Source organism: Actinia tenebrosa, unplaced genomic scaffold, assembly GCF_029948245.1.
Source record: "Actinia tenebrosa isolate PJP-AT-01 unplaced genomic scaffold, QUT_ActTen_1.0 PGA_scaffold11__36_contigs__length_13525064, whole genome shotgun sequence".
In the NCBI taxonomy this organism is placed as follows: Eukaryota; Metazoa; Cnidaria; class Anthozoa; order Actiniaria; family Actiniidae; genus Actinia; species Actinia tenebrosa.
In genome coordinates, this window is record NW_028292571.1 from 13,384,197 (window position 1) to 13,401,700 (window position 17,504).

At 37.5% G+C, this 17,504-nt stretch overlaps 4 protein-coding genes across 4 annotated transcripts; 2 read left to right on the plus strand and 2 right to left on the minus strand.

Annotated features, from left to right (window-relative positions):
• Positions 1-531: 531 nt before the first annotated feature.
• LOC116300912 (large ribosomal subunit protein uL4) lies at positions 532-5,307 on the minus strand. The gene is made up of 7 exons (XM_031709881.1): positions 5,229-5,307; positions 4,355-4,627; positions 3,410-3,706; positions 3,134-3,297; positions 2,328-2,417; positions 1,704-1,787; positions 532-752 (listed from the first exon to the last, which is right to left on the minus strand). Exons 1-7 carry the CDS (start codon positions 5,229-5,231, stop codon positions 584-586), a joined length of 1,080 nt encoding a protein of 359 aa, XP_031565741.1. The 5' UTR covers positions 5,232-5,307; the 3' UTR covers positions 532-583.
• A 685-nt stretch (positions 5,308-5,992) lies between these two features.
• On the plus strand, positions 5,993-8,203 carry LOC116300908 (uncharacterized). Its single transcript, XM_031709878.2, has one exon. The coding sequence runs from the start codon at positions 6,129-6,131 to the stop codon at positions 6,606-6,608; it is 480 nt and encodes a 159-aa protein (XP_031565738.1). The 5' UTR covers positions 5,993-6,128; the 3' UTR covers positions 6,609-8,203.
• A 222-nt stretch (positions 8,204-8,425) lies between these two features.
• On the minus strand, positions 8,426-9,323 carry LOC116300915 (uncharacterized). The gene has a single exon (XM_031709885.2). It carries the CDS (start codon positions 9,233-9,235, stop codon positions 8,765-8,767), a length of 471 nt encoding a protein of 156 aa, XP_031565745.2. The 5' UTR covers positions 9,236-9,323; the 3' UTR covers positions 8,426-8,764.
• A 413-nt stretch (positions 9,324-9,736) lies between these two features.
• On the plus strand, positions 9,737-16,520 carry LOC116300907 (uncharacterized). The gene is made up of 8 exons (XM_031709877.2): positions 9,737-9,930; positions 11,603-11,663; positions 12,264-12,324; positions 13,004-13,081; positions 14,397-14,486; positions 14,834-14,899; positions 15,056-15,103; positions 15,639-16,520. Exons 1-8 carry the CDS (start codon positions 9,789-9,791, stop codon positions 15,723-15,725), a joined length of 633 nt encoding a protein of 210 aa, XP_031565737.2. The 5' UTR covers positions 9,737-9,788; the 3' UTR covers positions 15,726-16,520.
• The last annotated feature ends 984 nt before the right edge of the window (positions 16,521-17,504 follow it).

Genomic DNA, 17,504 nt, shown 5'->3' on the forward strand with positions numbered 1-17,504 from the left:
GATCCCTTTGGTCCAATCATTTCCCTCCCTAACACCATTTGATATCATTCTTTTGGGAATAATTTCAAACTGTGTTATTATTCCTCACTTGCCAAACATCCACTTATTGCCTGGTCAAACACAAAGCATTCAGTGAAGGCTGTAAAGGTGTGAAACTACCTTGCATCCTTGGTTGAGTGCTACTGTAAAGACCCCTTGCAGTAGTCATAGGCAGCTCAATCTGGGTGACAAAACAATAGGTTCCAATTCTCAGGAGATTGGAATTCTTTTGTTTTGTCCCACAGATTGAGATGCTTTGGCGTCACATGCAAGGAGTCTAAACAACTATTTCAAAAAATGTTGTAATTGCTTAATACAATAGGTGACAGGTGAAAAGCAATAGGAGAATAGCTGGAATGACTTTTTGAAATAGGTGTGTGTGAGATCAGTAAACTGATGTTTGGAAAAGAGAGAATTGTCATGCTGAAAAATAAGTATGGGATGCTTGTTGTTTTGTCCCCACCCCTCCTTCATAAATCTCACAACAGAAGATATTATTGATACATCTTTAATTGCAATGTATTAGAAGCCCTGTAATATTTATTCACTTGGTGCCTCTCTTCTTAGCCAGCAGAGCTGCTTTAGCAGCCTTCCTGCGCTCCACAGTCAATATCTCGGCTCTCTTGGTGCTCTTGGCATGAGGATTGAGTCTGAGCATCACTCCCAGGTTCTTCAGAGGATTCTTCTTGAGTGGTGCACGTCGGCCCCTGGGTCTGGTTTGGAATGAGAGAACAATTAAGGGGCAAGGTCAAAACAATGGTCCAAAATAGGGACCCAATTTTATGAATTAAGGTGGGGGGTACTGGTATATACCCCCTCCCCCCTCGGAGACCTGTTCAAATGCTCGATACTGGGTGTCTGAAGTGGGAATTTCTATACGCAAATATGTTTTTTAGCATACATGAAGACAGACAGTCTATTCATTTCTGTGAATTGGCTTTTAGTTTTGGAGATATTTGGAGACAAAATCTAAGATTTCACTTCCAGAGGTGGACGGTACCGGGTAACACCACCCCTCCCCCTAAATTGGGTACCGTGAGATGACAATTATTTTCCCCTCATCCCTAATGTAGAGTATCATAAGTAGACAGTACTCGGGTTGATTAAGGGGTAGTGTAATTCCCTCTGAAACGGTTTCAGGGTTTGATTCCTTGACTAGGATTGCAAGTGAGTAGAGTTTCAATGTTGGGTCTCCCTGGATGCAAAGGTTTTCCCTGTTATCTTATTTTCCCCCTCTGCAAAACGTAACACAATAAATTGCCTTATTTCACCATGAAGTCACATAAAAATTTTGTTTTTGTTTTAATGCTAAGAATCAAGTTGTGGGAGGGGGACAAAACAGCAACAACACAAAGAAAACTGCAAAAAAAGTGCATTTTTTAGGAATTAGAAAATAAATATGAGATGTCAAAAAACTATAAACACCAGTTTATAACATGTTTGAAAACCAAACATATCAGAGCTATCATATTCAGATGCAGAGTTAAACTAGTCCAAATTCTTATGGTTCTTCATCATTCTGCCCCCCTTATAAACAAGCTGTGATGTCAAAGTGAAATAGGTTAATTCTGCTTCAATCTGTAAATCAGAAATGCTATGATTTGCATCAATAAAATGATAATTAGTTTTAGTGATGCAACAAAAAATGCTGAAGTATTACTTACTTGGTGGGACGAACAACAGACTGAACCTCGTCACTGTTGATGAGTCGATTGAGGTCAGAATTGGTCATCATTGGACGTGGAAGACTGAAATAAACCATAAAAAAACAATCACGATATGTTCAAAAATGTATCAAAAATGAGATGAAGTTTTTTTTTGACAATTTGATGCATTGCAAGCATTCCCAAGAGAGTCAAAACACAAAAATATGGCAGCCATTATGGTACCGTTAAAGATGGATGCTAATGAGTAATCTTTTATTTAAATGGCACCAACGCTCCCCTGAGAGACTGCCATGACTTACCGTCGTTTGTATTACTACACAGCCACCCCAGACACAAACCATGTCTTGTAGTTTGCAATAGACTACCATCAATCATTCATGTTGACGCCATTTATACACGTTTGGATCAGTAAGTTGGCTTTTCTATCAAACTTTCTCAGCCAGATATCACAAGGAAAGTTCCAAAAGCGATTGCAAAGAGACTACATCCATGAAGTAGAATGAGGTGTTTGATTGACGGCAGTCTATTGCAAACTACATGACGAGATTTGTGTCTGGGGTGGCTGTGTAGTAATGCAAACGGCGGTAATGTGCAATCAAAGAATTTGCATCAAAAACTTACTTGTAGCTATTCTTTTCTGAAGACTGCTTTTTCCATGTTCCGTAAAGTCCATCTAACTTTTCAAAAGCACCTTGAGACCAGATAATGAACCTAAAAACATCAAGATAGTGAAAGACTTTTGTCAACATTTTATACAAACGAGTGATCAAACAAAACATTGGAGAATGTAATTTCTTGTTTATCTATTTAAAAAAAACTTAAATCCAGTCATAAGAATGATAATTTGCGTGTATTTAGCAAGCTAACTAAACAAATCAAGTAAATAATTTGTTTGAAAGCCAGTACATCTGTACTGAGATCTGAGAACGATGTCTGAACTGTTCAGTGGCTGTAACACAATCCAATACAATTCACCTTTTCGGCACTAGCTTGGATTGTGTTACAGTCACCAAAAAGTTCGGAAATTGTTTTTGGATTTCCATACAAATTCACTGATTTTAAGGAGAAAATTTAGGTAGATTTCTTTAGTTAGCTCTCTTAAAAGCAGTAAGAAAAGCTTCAATCAAGCTAGAAAAATGATAAGTTACTTGTATTTAGAGAACTTACTAAACCAAGCAAATAGTTCATTTAAAGTAAGTACATTTGCACGGAAATTCGAGAACAATGTCCGAACGTTTTGGTGACTGTAACACAAGTCAAAACATTTTTACGCCATGTGACAGCTTGCGCTAAAGAAGTAAATTAGAATTGAGAGGATGACGAGCAACTGTTTAGAAAAGCCACTCTTAAATGCCATTAATTTTTATATTATTTTTATATAGCATTATTGGTGAAATAAAGTTCAAACTTTAAAAGGAAAAAGATACCTTCCAAGGTGACCACCAGGACAAAGTTTGAGTAGGTTTAGTCTGTCAACTTGAAGAAGATCAACTCCTGGAAGATTTCTAAATGCTTGACGAATGCCTTGGTCTTGGTTATAAATGATCAGTGGTCCCTTGCGCATTACAGTTCGACGATTACGTAGCTTACCCTGTGAGAAATTAGCAATAGGATTTATGAAATGAGGGGTCGAAGAAGTGGTAGTAGTTTTATACGGCTGTTGTAGAGTTAAACTACAGAAGTAAGTAAGGTTAAAAAAATACCTTGCCGGCACGGACTTTTTTCGATTCTTTGCATTTTTCTACATCATTGTAGGCATTAATAGCCTTGAGAAGTTTCAATGCAGCACTTGTCTTTGTAACAGACTCGATAGAATCTGCCACAACAAGGGGAACCTCTTCAATGTTCTCAATACGATGTCCACGAGACATGATCAGAGCAGGGAGTGCAGAGGCTGCGAGAGCAGAGCACATAGCAAAACGGCGCTGGTTGACATTGATTTTGCGGTGCCATCTGCGCCAGGTTTTGGTAGGTGCAAACATACGTCCTCCACGACACATCTGTTACACCAGGTTAAGGAGAAAACAAATGTTACCGAAAGCACTTAACTTTAGCACTGCCAGTTGGTCGATCGGTCACGATTTAAATTTCAGTTAACTCACATAACCATTCAGAGACCTCATGTAGAGGTCAATTAACACTCTAGAAATTGTCACAAGTTGACCTAAATTCAAAATATGATCAATCATTATTTCAGTGCTATTAACAATTTGAGTAATGGTGGTAGCATGTCCATATTTCTGTGGTCTGTATTTGTATACATAGTGATGTTATAAGACAAAAAATTCAAAATCCAAGTGGAACAAAGATTTCATCCCAATGGTTTAGGAAGGGTAAGAGAGAATAAATAACTTCTGTTTTAATCTAGTTTTCTATCTTAGGATTCATTTTTAAGTACAAAAGTATCTAAATAACTTAAGAAACATTCTATTGATGGTTTTCATGTCGGCCATGTTGGAGGACTTTAACAAAAGAATTGTCAATGAATTCTTCGGTTATATCCTCCAACATGCCTGCTATGTCTTTTGTTATTTGATTTTCTTGGGAATGGTTGAAAACCATCGATAGAGCTGCACCCCACCCAAGATTTCACTATATTCATTCAAAGAAGCATTATTTTCTGACTAAAAACGAGTATACGAGGATACATTGCCAAAAGCACCCTGACCAGAGCGATGTGTACCACCACCCCTCACACGTGGGATCCTAGCCACGGCACGACCAGTACCCCAAGACTCCGCTGATGTCTGATGACCCGCCAGCTTGTTGACGGCATAGGGCTGACGCTTGTTCTTGGACATGTTTGAGTGTACAAATGACACTACGTCTGGGCGGATTGGAGCTTTGAATACCGCTGGGAGTGTGGTCTGTCCACCCTTCTCTCCATTTTCATTAAAGACTGTTATGACAGGGCGCGCTGCCTATGAAACAATTATAAATAATATTCACATTTAAATATCTTTTAGCACCTATATACATGTACAATACGTAATAGTTAAAGTATTATTAACAGAAGTGAATGCAAAAGGACAATATTTTGTATGAAACAAAGTTTATCCAAAAATATTGCTTAAGGTAATTTATTATTTTTCATTCCTTTAAAACAAATGGTAAAAAGAACAATGAATTTTAAATATTTTTTTAAGTTATTGGTTGAACCGATATTCAATTTTGTAGAGCAAATCACACTATATTTTAGCTTGAACTTATCCTAGTTTTTTAACTAAGATATAAACTATTGATTTCTCTATGACATTTTAAGGTAGGAAAGGTTTATTTTGGTAGCAAAAAAGTCTAAATATGTAAAATTTGTGAAGGAGTTTGAATAGGCTTTCGCAAGGATGAATTTCCCTCACAAGAATTGCTTACTGAACATCAATTTTTATAGCCCTCGAATAGAATATTCTGGAATAAAATATGCCTGGGTGATATATTAGTTATTATTCTTTGAGTTCAAGCTATTTTCGTGGTTATCAGGAGGCTAGTTTTAGAGTATTTTGCTATTATTTCAGAGGTACTAACCATTTTTTTGGTTCGTTCAAGATGGCCGGCGAAAGAGAACGAGTCACACGTGGGTCACGTTGATTGGGGGGACCCGAGATGGAAGAAAAATTAAGGGTTCCTTATTCCTTACTAGGAACGCCTGGTCAAAAATAAAGCCTTAAAACCAAATTTTTTCTTTCGATAAATTGAAAATTTTCAATAACTATTTCGTCTAAATAAACAACAGTCAATGTAATTTTTCTATGATTCGTAATCCATCTGCATCAAATCCATTATCGAGGGTTTTTTTATCATCAGAGTTTATTGGTATCCAGGCCCTCGGTGGAAGTGATCACCCAGGGAGCCCAGTATTATTTCCCTAAGATGGAATTTGACCAAAATTTCAAGAAAAAAAATTAAAAAAACAAAAAAAAAAAAAAAAACAAAAAAAAAAAAACAACAAACAAACAATGCACCTTTGCTGTATTTTTTCAATGTAAATTGAGCAATTTTGGATCGTAGTTTGCCTGTCAGTCAGTCTCCATTGGGACAAGCATTACAAAGGGAGCCCAAACATTAATTTTTTGTTTCGAGATTTTTTCAAAAAATTTTCCCCACATTTTCGTAGTCTTATAACAGTGACTTAATGAAAATAGGTACAACGTAGGGTCCTAATGTCGCCTACGGACCCTTTGTTAGTTAATTAAATTTTAGTTGACAATAAGACAAGCCTTTTCGGTAAGTGATCCACCAATGATCTTTGATAATCGTGTAAACAATGAAACAATGATATTATACTAAGGGAGTGCTCGATCGCTTGCATAATACTTTGTCCCAAGCCGCATTTACATGTAGGACGCCATAACCGTGAAGTTAGTATAAATCGCTTTATATCATATATATATATATATATATATACATATCTTGAAATCTCTGAAAATGAACGCCGATTCAGCATTCGAAGCTCTCAAGTTCTGCCAAGCTGCATTTTCAGGTATTTTAGCTGGAAGCGCTCTTTACATCACGCTTATTGAACACCCAGCTCGTATGGCAATCGAAGATACCGAGTCTTTACATACGCAATTCCTCGATAGCTTCAACCGTGCTGCTCGCTTCATGGCAGTTGGCTCTATCTTTCCAATGGGTAGTGGAATCGCTTGCTACATTTTAAATCCAAGCAAAGGCCTTCCTTACTTGATTGTAGCAGGAGCTCTTTTCTTCAATGCACCGTACTCCTTCGTCTTTCTCATCCCGAACTACGTCACGCCAGTCAAAGATAAGTACTCAGTGGTCTCAAAGAAGTTACCCGAGAGAGAAATCAGAGATACCATCAATGGATGGGCTTTGTATCACAAAGTGAGGACCCTCGTTGATGTTGGAAGTTTCATCTACTGCATCTACAATGTCGTCTATGGCTAAAACCAGGAATGGAAACACTGGTCTTTGGACTGTGTGGATTGATTGAGTCGTCTTGATCATGAGTGTAACTTTTACGAACTTTAGAAATGTGGTAGTGATTATATATTTAGTGGTTTTAGGAGAGATTGGGTGCTATTTATGAAAAGATGTACAAACTCTATCAATTTTTCTTTGAAGAATAGATAATGGGATTTCAATCTGTCATTTTTTAAGTGAAAACCTAAATAAAAATTGTAAAAAAAAAAACAAAAAACAACTCTCTGTATGTTTTTTTAAAAATTCAATGGAAATTTTACAGATTCAAAAATGATAAGGAATAGTTATTTATATACCACATTTAAAATTATTCTGAAAGTGAGGATGAAACTGGTAAATACAAAATATGAAAAAGTCTTTTTTCTCCAAGGGATTTTTCCACTTTGTGCCATCTATTTTGAATTTTCAGGTTTAAGTCCCTCATTCAAGATAATATTTTAAGATAAATAAAAACTAAGATTTGTCTATATTAGTTGCCAAAGGAACGGATCTAATCTACATGAGCAGAAATTGAAATAGAATCAGGCTAACATTGGATTGCCCCAAGGATCACCACTAGGACTGGAATTCTGCCAAATGGCTGTCCATAAACACTGGGATTGGGTACCCATTTCAAGATCCTGTCACATAACTTTTATAAATAATTACTTTTCATTATTCTTCACTATTTTTGACTACCGTAAATCCTCTATTTAGCCCCCCAGGGGCTCATTTATTTCAGGCATGTTTGAGGGAGTGAGTGAGTGAGTGAGTGAGTGAGTGAGTGATACTTTATTTATACTCGAAAAAAAATTCTATCAATATAAAAATTGCTTTACAAGAATGTCGAGTTAAATAGGAGTACAATTTAGACAGCTAAAAAAGTTTATGAGAGTCCAACAGAAGAAAGCTTTCTTTTAAATTCCCTTATACTTCTAGCTGACTTAATATCTGAAGGCGAAGAGTTCCATGCTTTTGCACCTTCATAGGAGAACGCACGTTTGAGGTACTCAGTGTTTGGTTTCGATAATTTTAAACACTTTTCTCCCTTCCGCAAATTATATTTTGTAGTTTGATACTCGAAGCGGTCTCTTAAACTTTGAGGTGCAAGAGCATTCAAAGTCTTGTACATTATTATGGCTTTATGTTTCTTCCGCCTGTTTTGAAGATTTTCCCATCCTAGAGACATTAAAATGTCGCGCGACCTAGTTTCATAATTACTCTTAGTTATAATTCGGCCTGCGCGATTTTGCATTTTTTGGAGTCTGTCAGCTGATGTTTTTGGTAAATTATCCCAAACCACATCGCAGTAGTGGAGCTTATTGGAGAGAGGGGGCTTAATTGAGAGGGGGGGCTTATTGATTTAGTTGAAACACAGTAAGCTGTACGCTGTCAGGATGTAATATGATTGTAACTCAGGATTAAACGGAAGCATTACTATTGACCGTCTCACATAATCTGTAGTGATGTACATAGCATTTTTATTATTTGATTCACCTTTGTTAGTCTCTCAAGTATAATTTACGATTATGTTAGTGAACTACTGTATCAAGACTTTAATAAATCACCTTTAATCAGTACATGTGATTCTTTAGTTTGGAAGGGGGGGCTAAAAAGAGAGGGGGGGCTTAACAAATTTCTTCCTTTAAAAAGGGGAAGCTTATAAGAGAGGGGGGGCTTATTTGAGAGGGGTGGCTAAATAGAGGATTTACGGTATATTTTTCTGCTAGTTAGCACTGGTGAAAAATGCCATACCATCTATTAAAACTTGGTACTATTCAGGATTAAAGAAACACAGGATCCATAATTCAGAAATTAATTGTTTCATGCATCATGCATCATGCACAAGACCAGTTTATCATAGTATTAGATATCTTGTTGAGTTACAAAACCTTTTTTTATACAAAAATATGAATTTACCTCCAAGTCACAATATATCATACGAATGTGAAGTCAGTTCTTGTCATTTAGCCTGCAAAGGTTTAAAAGTTATCTTTGGGAATTATTCAATCAAGTATATATGAAGTTATACAAAGGAGTTTATAAAATCGTGATCCTGACTGTCTAAAGTCCTTGCATCCATTCAAAATTTTTCCTAAAATTACATCAGCCAAAATACATTGAGTTTATACAAACCAGTACTACTTTCTTATATTATAAACGCAAAATCCAAACACGGCTAAGGACAAAACGGTTCTAAATGTGTTCCATGAATTCCATTTTTCCAAATATCTCCTGACATACTCGTCACCCTTTCTCTCTGCCCTCTGCTTGTCGTATATTGGACCGATCGCAAAAGGCCACATTACGAGGGCCGTGTATGGCAGGATCACAGCTATCGCTCCACCGGCAAAGATCCATGGTATTCCCTTCGCTTTGGGCTTGAGAAGATAAGCTCCTATACCAGATAAAGACGATATTAGGACAAGTAGAGGCATTGGTTTAGCGCTGACTAGGCTTTCCTTCCATTCCAAGTACATTTGACTTGTAGCAAGCTTTCTTCTGGCTGGATGTTCAACTAAAGTGATATACAAAGTCCCTCCGGCGAATAAACCAGCAGATACAGTAGCTGTTCTTGTTAAAGAACGGAATATAGTAGTTTTGAAGCCCATTTCTAGAAGACAAATATTGGATACTTTAACCTGATTATTTCAAGTCGCTTCAGCGAGTACAGGATCGCTGTGGCGTGCAAAATTTCCCCTCACTATGAAGGGGTAAGGACGTGCTTCAACACCCTCTACATACTTTTATTATTTCTTGTAAAAAACTGTCAGATTTCGCTGAAATGCCATTCCTTGAACGATTTTGAAACCTTTTTAGTTAAATTTAGCCTCAGTTTTTCTACATCCGGTCAAGGACTGAGACAAAGGTATTATCCCTAGGGGGTGGGTGTAAATATATTGCGGTAGTGATCAGACGAAATAAGAAAATGAAATGAAAAATAACTTAAGAATTAGGAAAAACTATTTCGAAAAAATAACAACAGACAATAAAAAGAAGGCTTTTCATAGATCAAAGTGAAACAAACATTTGTGTTAACGTTTAATGTTAACGTAAAATTCTGAACTTCCGGTCATATCGAGATTACCGCTGACTTGCCTCAACTTCGAGGAAATCCAAAAGAGAAAAGTATAACATTACATTATAAACTTTGACACTAAAATTATGGCGGCTGCTTCCTCTCCAGAAAATGACTTCGAATGCACCTATAAGATCTTAGTCCTTGGAGATAGTGGTGTTGGAAAGACATGTTTGATATTTAGATTTACAGAAGATATATTTTCAGATAGCTACATATCTACGATTGGTAAGTTGGGGATGGTGTTTTAAAAAGCAACTCAGTGTAAAGCTTTCTTGGAAAATTTTAAAACCTTTTATAGATTAAGGATTTTCTAGATGTTTTGAAGCTCATGCAATACTAAATTGCTTAAATTAATACAATTTAAATAGCATATAAGAGCTTAAAGCCACGATTGGAGTTTGCATTTCAAAGTAATATATTCACAAACGCGAAGCAACAATATATTGTTGACGTTTTTGTGTATATTTGAGAAGAATATAAAAATGAAAATATATGCAAAACGTTATCAAGGTTTATTAACCTAAAAGCAGTTAATACTAAACACTCTCTTACAGTAAATAAATAGATTAGAAAAACCCTTAAAGACTACCCCAGATTTGAAAAGTATTGAGGTTATTGAACACATAAGCTTTTCGGTCTTTTCAATCTTGGTTGACAGCGATGTCGCGGCAAAATTATGAGTACAAAGCGTTTAAATATTAAGCTAATTTCTTTCTGCAATGGTTTGTTTTTGTGAATGTTTATTGAAGGTTTTTGCCTCATCCAATAAAATGCGGAATTAGCGAGTTTGTACATGTTTGTGCAATTAGAACACATTTCGATTCTACAAGGTCATAAGAAATAACTGCTTTATATTAATATTTTTTACGACATTCGCTAATTATTAAGTAAATATTCCGTGGAAAAAAGAGTGCATTTTCTCAATTTATTTGTTTATTTTATGCTTACAAATAAAAGCGGTTTATAGTTAAAGTAACTGCAACGATGTAACCCCTTTCGATGTTGCTTTAGATTTCACGATTTTCAATAGTCATTATGTATTCTTATGTATTCTTGTCTCGCTTTCGCCAACATTGAAAATATTCTAAACCATGCTTTTCCATAGTTTTATAAAATTTTATAGATTAGCTTTTGAATCTATGGATTGGTCAAAAACTGGAGGGGGGAGGGAGCTGCAGCTGGTTGCTTGGGGAAAGAGATGTCAACATGCTTTTACAGTGCTTGCAGATGAGTTATTTTTCACCCTCTACCGTTATGAAAGGCAACTGTATTGTAGGACTGTAAAACATCTTTTTTCCTTCAGGAAAAGAAATCTCTCTACACGCCTGCCATTGGCCTATTCTGAGTTTGATAAACATGATGCATTGTGGTCTAGCTTCAATTTATTTTTTACATGCATGGGCGGGCTAGTGGGGTTAGGGTGAGGCGGGAGGGGGGCACGTAAAAAAATATGGCATATGAAGACATGCCACCCCAAAAAGAATAAGCTAAATAGAAAATTAATTTTAAAAGATTTACCTGTTTTAATAGGAGGAACATAACAAAGATTTAGGTAGGGAGGGGGTCATGCATTTATAATTCCCAAAAATTACTTCTATTCATAAAATCCCACCACCCCCCCCCCCCCCTCCCCCCATGCCTGTAAAAATGAATGGTTCATAACATGTCTGCCCTTAAGTCTTTCTATAATACTCGAAAGTTTATACTACTTCAACAGCCATGCACACCTATTTATTTTTCCTCTTGTATTAACCTGAATTCTTTGTATATATAATCTCCACTTGTATCATCATTCATTCCACTTTTTTGTAACAATTTAGCTTATTGTACTTGTGTGCGAATAAACTTGAAACTTGAAACTTGAAACTTGAAACATACTCTATTATTTATTTGTCAGGAATTGACTGTCGCAGTAAAGTTGTTGATCTTGATGGACAAAAAGTTAGGTTGCAGATATGGTAAGAAGGGGTGAAAAATATTATGTAGTCTTCCCGAAAATATCCATACCCCACCCACGGAGGACATTGGAAATTTTGGAGGGAAGGGGGGTCAAGAAAGAACAAAATTACAGAGTTTGTATGGAAGAAAATTGAAAGTTTCTGTGGGTAGGGGGGTCCTTTTACAAATTCTCTCCATGGTGGGGTATGGATATGTGCTGGAACTACACATTGTGTTGAAGACCCAGATCTCGAAACAGCAAAATGCTAACAGTACTGCTTTTCTATTGATTCTTAGAATAAACCTACTTATGGTCTATCAAAAATGCTGTACTCTGATTGGCTGAGCTACTAGTGGTCTATTAGTGGTAGACCACTAGTAGCCAAATGGCCAGTTTTGAAAACCAAAACAATGCAAAGAATAAGTTTTTTATTATCTAAATTTCAATTTTTATTACCATTTATTAGACTCATTTATTAGTAGGTTTATACTAAAACAATCGGCCCTCTTGCCCTCATATTCTAAAAGTCAATAGCCCATGAGGCTGAAGGTTGAATGGGCTATTGATTCATAAACCATAAGGGCAAGAGGTCTATCGTTAACTGATTATTGTCCAACAGGGACACCGCTGGACAGGAGAGATTTAGAACTCTAACAAATGCATATTATCGAGGTGCAATGGTGAGTAATATATAACAGGCAAATTATACTACATAGAGACAAAATATTAATGATCCTGGTTAGAACCTATTTTTTATTTATTTTGGCTTATAGGTAATGGGCTGTAAGAGTATCTCTGAATTCCAATGCAATATGCTAGTTATGCCCTGACTTAGATCAGCCCAGAGGTAATTGTTACAGGGTTTGATCTGTAAGTTAGCCATGCCCTGACTTAGATCAGCCCAGAGGTTGTTTCAGGGTTCAATCTGTGATTTAGCCATGCCCTGACTTAGATCAGCCATTGAAGAGGTTGTTTCAGTTATATTCAATTTTTGAGTTAGTCATGCCCTGACTTTGATAAGCCCAGCAGAGATTGTTTCATGGCTCAATCTGTGAGTTAGCCATACCCTGACTTAGATCAGCCCAGAGGTTGTTTCAGGGTTCAATTTGTGATTTAGTCTATTGCCCTGACTTTGATCAGCCCAGAGGTTGTTTCAGGGTTCAATTTGTGAGTTGATATAATTGTAAGCTGAGTTTAATTTGATCAGCCCAAAGTTTTAATTCTATATAATTCATGGTATTAATATAACATTTGAAGGTTCAAGTCATTCTCATTCCTTTAATACAATTTAACCCTATTTAATTGACATGCTCATAGTTTAATTTATGTAACATTATTGTTTGTTGTCTCTCTCTTCAGGGTATAGTACTGGTCTATGATATCACGACTGAAGACTCTTTCACACATATTTCTCAGTGGTTACAAAATATTCAAGAGGTAAGTTTGAAGGGGAAGGGGTGCTTCAAGCCAGGGCATGGCTAAAATCACAGTTCAAACCATAAAACAATGTCAGGGCTGATCTAAGTCAGGGCAAGGCTAACTCACAGATCGAACCCTGAAACAACCTCTGGGCTGATCTAAGTCAGGGCATGGCTAACTCACAGTTAGAACCCTGAAACAACCTCTGGGCTGATCTAAGTCAGGGCACGGCTAACTCACAGATTGAACCTTGAAACAACCTCTGGGCTGATCTAAGTCAGGACACGGCTAACTCACAGATCAAACCCTGAAACAACCTCTGGGCTGATCTAAGTCAGGGCATGGCTAACTCACAGATTGAACCCTGAAACAACCTCTGGGCTGATCTAAGTCAGGGCACGGCTAACTCACAGATTGAACCCTGAAACAACCTCTGTGCTGATCTAAGTCATGGCATGGCTAACTCACACATCAAACCCTGAAACAACCTCTGGGCTGATCTAAGTCAGGGTATGGCTAACTCACAGATTGAACCCTGAAACAACCTCTGGGCTGATCTAAGTCAGGGCACGGCTAACTCACAGATTGAACCCTGAAACAACCTCTTGGCTGATCTAAGTCAGGGCATGGCTAACTCACAGATTGAACCCTGAAACGACCTCTGGGCTGATCTAAGTCAGGTGGCATGATGGCCAACTTAAGAATTAAGACAGAGACCCAACAAACCCTACTCACATCGATTCGAACCCTGAGACCCCAGAAGAATAAATGAAGTGCAGTACCTCTACACCATAATAATATAATATTAACCTTTATTTAACGTGGTCAATGGACTTATCTAAAAGCTACTTTACAGCCATGCCACAAAAAAAATAAAAAAATAGACAATATAAATAAAAAGTAATTTAAAAACTTACATATGAGGATAGACTATAAAAATATGGCTAAAACTAGGAATTTAAAAATTCATGGAAAATTTACAAACAATAAAGCAATGTGGAATAGAGCATATACACTTATTTCAATAAAGTTAGTCACCTGAAAAGCTATAAAGCTGAGGCCGACAAGGATTTTGGGTAGATACATTTTACATGTTTTAACCGCTTGATAACTGTTGATGGACTTGAGATCTTCTACCAGTTACAAGTTAACCTTCTCTGAGTATCCTCAACTGCTGCAGTTTGTGTCAAAAGCTTTACTTGTTGGATATAAAACATTTTCCCATGATTTTCAGTGATCACAGCTACCTAGGTTTTTTGTGACTAACTTTATTGAAATAAGTATATATAACAAGCACATAGCAATGTTGTTTCGTTTTGTCTTGTTGAACCAGAATGCCTCTTCCGATGTCTGTAAAGTTCTTGTAGGAAACAAACTAGATGCAGAAGATGAGAGGGTCATAGACACCACTCGTAGCCAGTTGGTATGTAGAAAATAAAGGAGGGTGAGGGTGGTGATGGTGGTGGTGGTGAGGGTGAGGGTAGTGGTGGTGGTGGTGAGGGTGAGGGTGGTGATGGTGGTGAGGGTGGTGGTGGTGGTGAGGGTGGTGATGATGGTGGTGGTGAGGGTGAGGGTGGGGGTGAGGGTGAGGGTGGTGGTGAGGGTAAGGGTGGGGGTGGGAATGAGGGCGAGGGCGAGGGTAAGGGTGATGATGGTGGTGAGGGTGGTGGTGAGGGTGAGGGTGATCATTGGTGAAGATGATGATGGTGATGGTGGTGGTGATGATGATGATGATGATAAATGATATTCTTTCGTTCTTGACTTACACAGTTAGGTGCCACGGCAGAATTAAAGTTTTTTGAAGCAAGCGCCAGAACTGGAGAAAACGTCTCAGAGGTATTCAATTAATTCCTCGAAACTAACATAAAAAAAACTTGCATTAAAGAATGTCCTTTCAGCTTTCAGTACTTAAGGGAATGACACGTGGTCTAAAATGGGAAAACATTACGCCCCAGCCGAGGTCAATTGTAAGAAACTCTTTCTATTTTTTAGGCTTTTATTGCTGTCGCAAGACAAATCAAAGAACGAAGACAACAACAGGTGAACAACGCACACCTTTATTTCATCAGTTTAGAGTTGATAGATATCTAGTTGTGAGGTGGAAGATCACAGCGCACGGCACGGTTACTTTACAGAATTCAAATCCCTTGAGCCAATCACAACGCACGGCACGGTTACATTACGGGATTCAAATCCCTTGAGCCAATCACAGCGCACGGCACGGTTACATTACGGGATTCAAATCCATTGAGTCAATCACAGCGCACGGCACGGTTACATTACGGAGTTCGTTGAGACAATCACAGCGCGTCATGCAATCACTGTTTGTATACACACCAGGATACTGAAACACGGCACGGAAAGAATACAAAATAGACGTCCAATCAAAGCATGTTAATCGATTGGTCGTCCAATTAGAGTGCTGGGCACTTTTGAAAACGGAATAAAAATATCCGTTTTGGAAAATATCCAGGTACTTGTGAAAGGGACATTAGTTTGTCAATCGTACCTTCTTTGTTAATCTCGAGACGTTTTTCTCGATTAATCTCTTTGTTTCATTGTGATTTTTCTCCAGGAAAACAGACTAAGATACAGCGAAGGTTTCAAACCCATTATAGCAGAAAACGAAAACAGAGAGCAGAAGTCTTGTTGTGGGAGCTAGTTAGCATTGTGGGAATTCTCGATTTCAAAAAAAAAAAAACGTTTTTCAAAAAACGTTGTCATCGCCAAAGGCGATAGGCAACTGGGGATAGGCGAAAAGCGATAGGAGATAGGTCATTGCAAGATCCAAGAATAGCTGGAATGAGTTGTGTTTCTGCTTCTTATTCTCTTCTTGGTGTTGAGACTCCGTCGGAATGACCTATCGCCTGTCGCTTTGGCGACGACATCGTTTTTTGAAATAGGTGTATAAATCATGAATCTATTAATGGCACTGAAGCTGGTATTTGGGAGTTGAGGGAAGGAAATGGGGCCGATAGTAAATGTAACTAGAAACGCACCCAATCTAGAAAGATAGGATGGTACGTGATGGTTATGGTGGTGCCCGGGGGGGTTATCTTTTAGGGTGTTAAATGCGAATTTTTTTAAATCAGCATTTTCTGGTATCTCTTAGGGTGTTGGAAAAGGAGAGAAGCGCGCAGCGGTATGGATTATCCTAGGCGCTTTTTATATCAAATTTAACATTTTTTGTTGCGGTATCTCTTGGGTTAAAAATCATTCAGCCACGCCCTTTTTTAAAGAATTCCGGTATCTTTTAGGGGTCTTTTTGAAAATTTCTGATGAGCATCCCTGTTACTTTTTTCCTGGAGTCTCCCCCCCGGGGTTTTGATAGCCTAATTTTTGTTTATATAAATGTTCACAAAAACTAATTAACTGTAAAGCTCCTTATATAATAGAGTTTGTTTGTATTCGAGTTTCTGTAATTTGGTATATATTGAAAATAGATACTTCAAAACAACCTGTCTTGAGCAGTCGCTGGTGTCTCCATTTTCTGACCCACTCCTCCTTGAATTGCTTTGGAAGTCTACCACACCCCTCCCCCCACACCCGAATTGGTCATGCATCAAGTGATCTATAGACCCCTAGTCCAGATGCTGTACCCTCTCTTTTACCGCTCCACTTTTTTTGGGCTTCCTGTGTCTGGACTAACAGACCCCTTGCATGTGACGTCAAAGGAGCTCAATTTGGATGACAAAACAAGATTATTTCAATCTCTTCAGAATTGGAAACCTAATGTTTTGCCCTCCAAATAGACCTTTCCTGAATTCGCTTGATTGATCACGAAACAATGGTTTCAAATCGAGGTTGAACTTGATGAATAAAAGAACTAAGTTCAGTCTCGACTTTAAACCATTGTTTGGTGGTCATCCAATCGAATTAGGGAAAGGTATATTGAGCTGCATTCTGACATGCTGCAAGGGGTCTATTTCTAAATCCTACATCATTACTAGAATTCGTGAAACACTAATTACTAAATAGTACAAAATAGTGCTAGTTAAACAATAGAAAAACAATGGAATTTGCATGAAATTGTGCTATTTAGTATTACTAAAGTTTCATGGATTTACTGTGGTTACTCTACTAATACCTTGAAGATTGCCCTTTTCTGCATACCACCCGTCCTCCATTGTTCATTGAAGTTTATTGGGCATCGGGAGGTGATTAAATCTACAGCTTGTCAAATCTCACAAATAATTTAGTCCAGATTTCAAATTCTGAGTAAAATTTTAACGGATTGGTGGATTTTGTAACACAGCCGATTGTAGATTTACCTATTTTCATGGTTTGGATTCCAGTTTTTGCTCATTATATAGTTCAGATAGTGGTTCTTAACCACAAAATTGTTAAAAACACAACAAAATCACATACAAGACAACTGTCAAATTATTTGCAAATTCTGAGTGGATTTTTTTTGTGGATTGATGGATTCAGGCATTAACCG

Bases quoted from the DNA above. Each gene is read 5' to 3' on its own strand.
- LOC116300907 (XM_031709877.2), top strand. From the start codon at position 9,789: ATGGCGGCTGCTTCCTCTCCAGAAAATGACTTCGAATGCACCTATAAG. The intron at 9,931-11,602 runs GTAAGTTGGGGA...TTTATTTGTCAG, and splicing joins TAGCTACATATCTACGATTG to GAATTGACTGTCGCAGTAAA. The intron at 14,900-15,055 runs GTATTCAATTAA...TCTATTTTTTAG, and splicing joins CTGGAGAAAACGTCTCAGAG to GCTTTTATTGCTGTCGCAAG.
- LOC116300912 (XM_031709881.1), bottom strand. The intron at 1,788-2,327 runs GTAAGTTTTTGA...GGTTTATTTCAG, and splicing joins TCAGAAAAGAATAGCTACAA to TCTTCCACGTCCAATGATGA. The intron at 753-1,703 runs GTAAGTAATACT...ATTCCAAACCAG, and splicing joins TCTGTTGTTCGTCCCACCAA to ACCCAGGGGCCGACGTGCAC.
- LOC116300908 (XM_031709878.2), top strand. From the start codon at position 6,129: ATGAACGCCGATTCAGCATTCGAAGCTCTCAAGTTCTGCCAAGCTGCA.
- LOC116300915 (XM_031709885.2), bottom strand. From the start codon at position 9,235: ATGGGCTTCAAAACTACTATATTCCGTTCTTTAACAAGAACAGCTACT.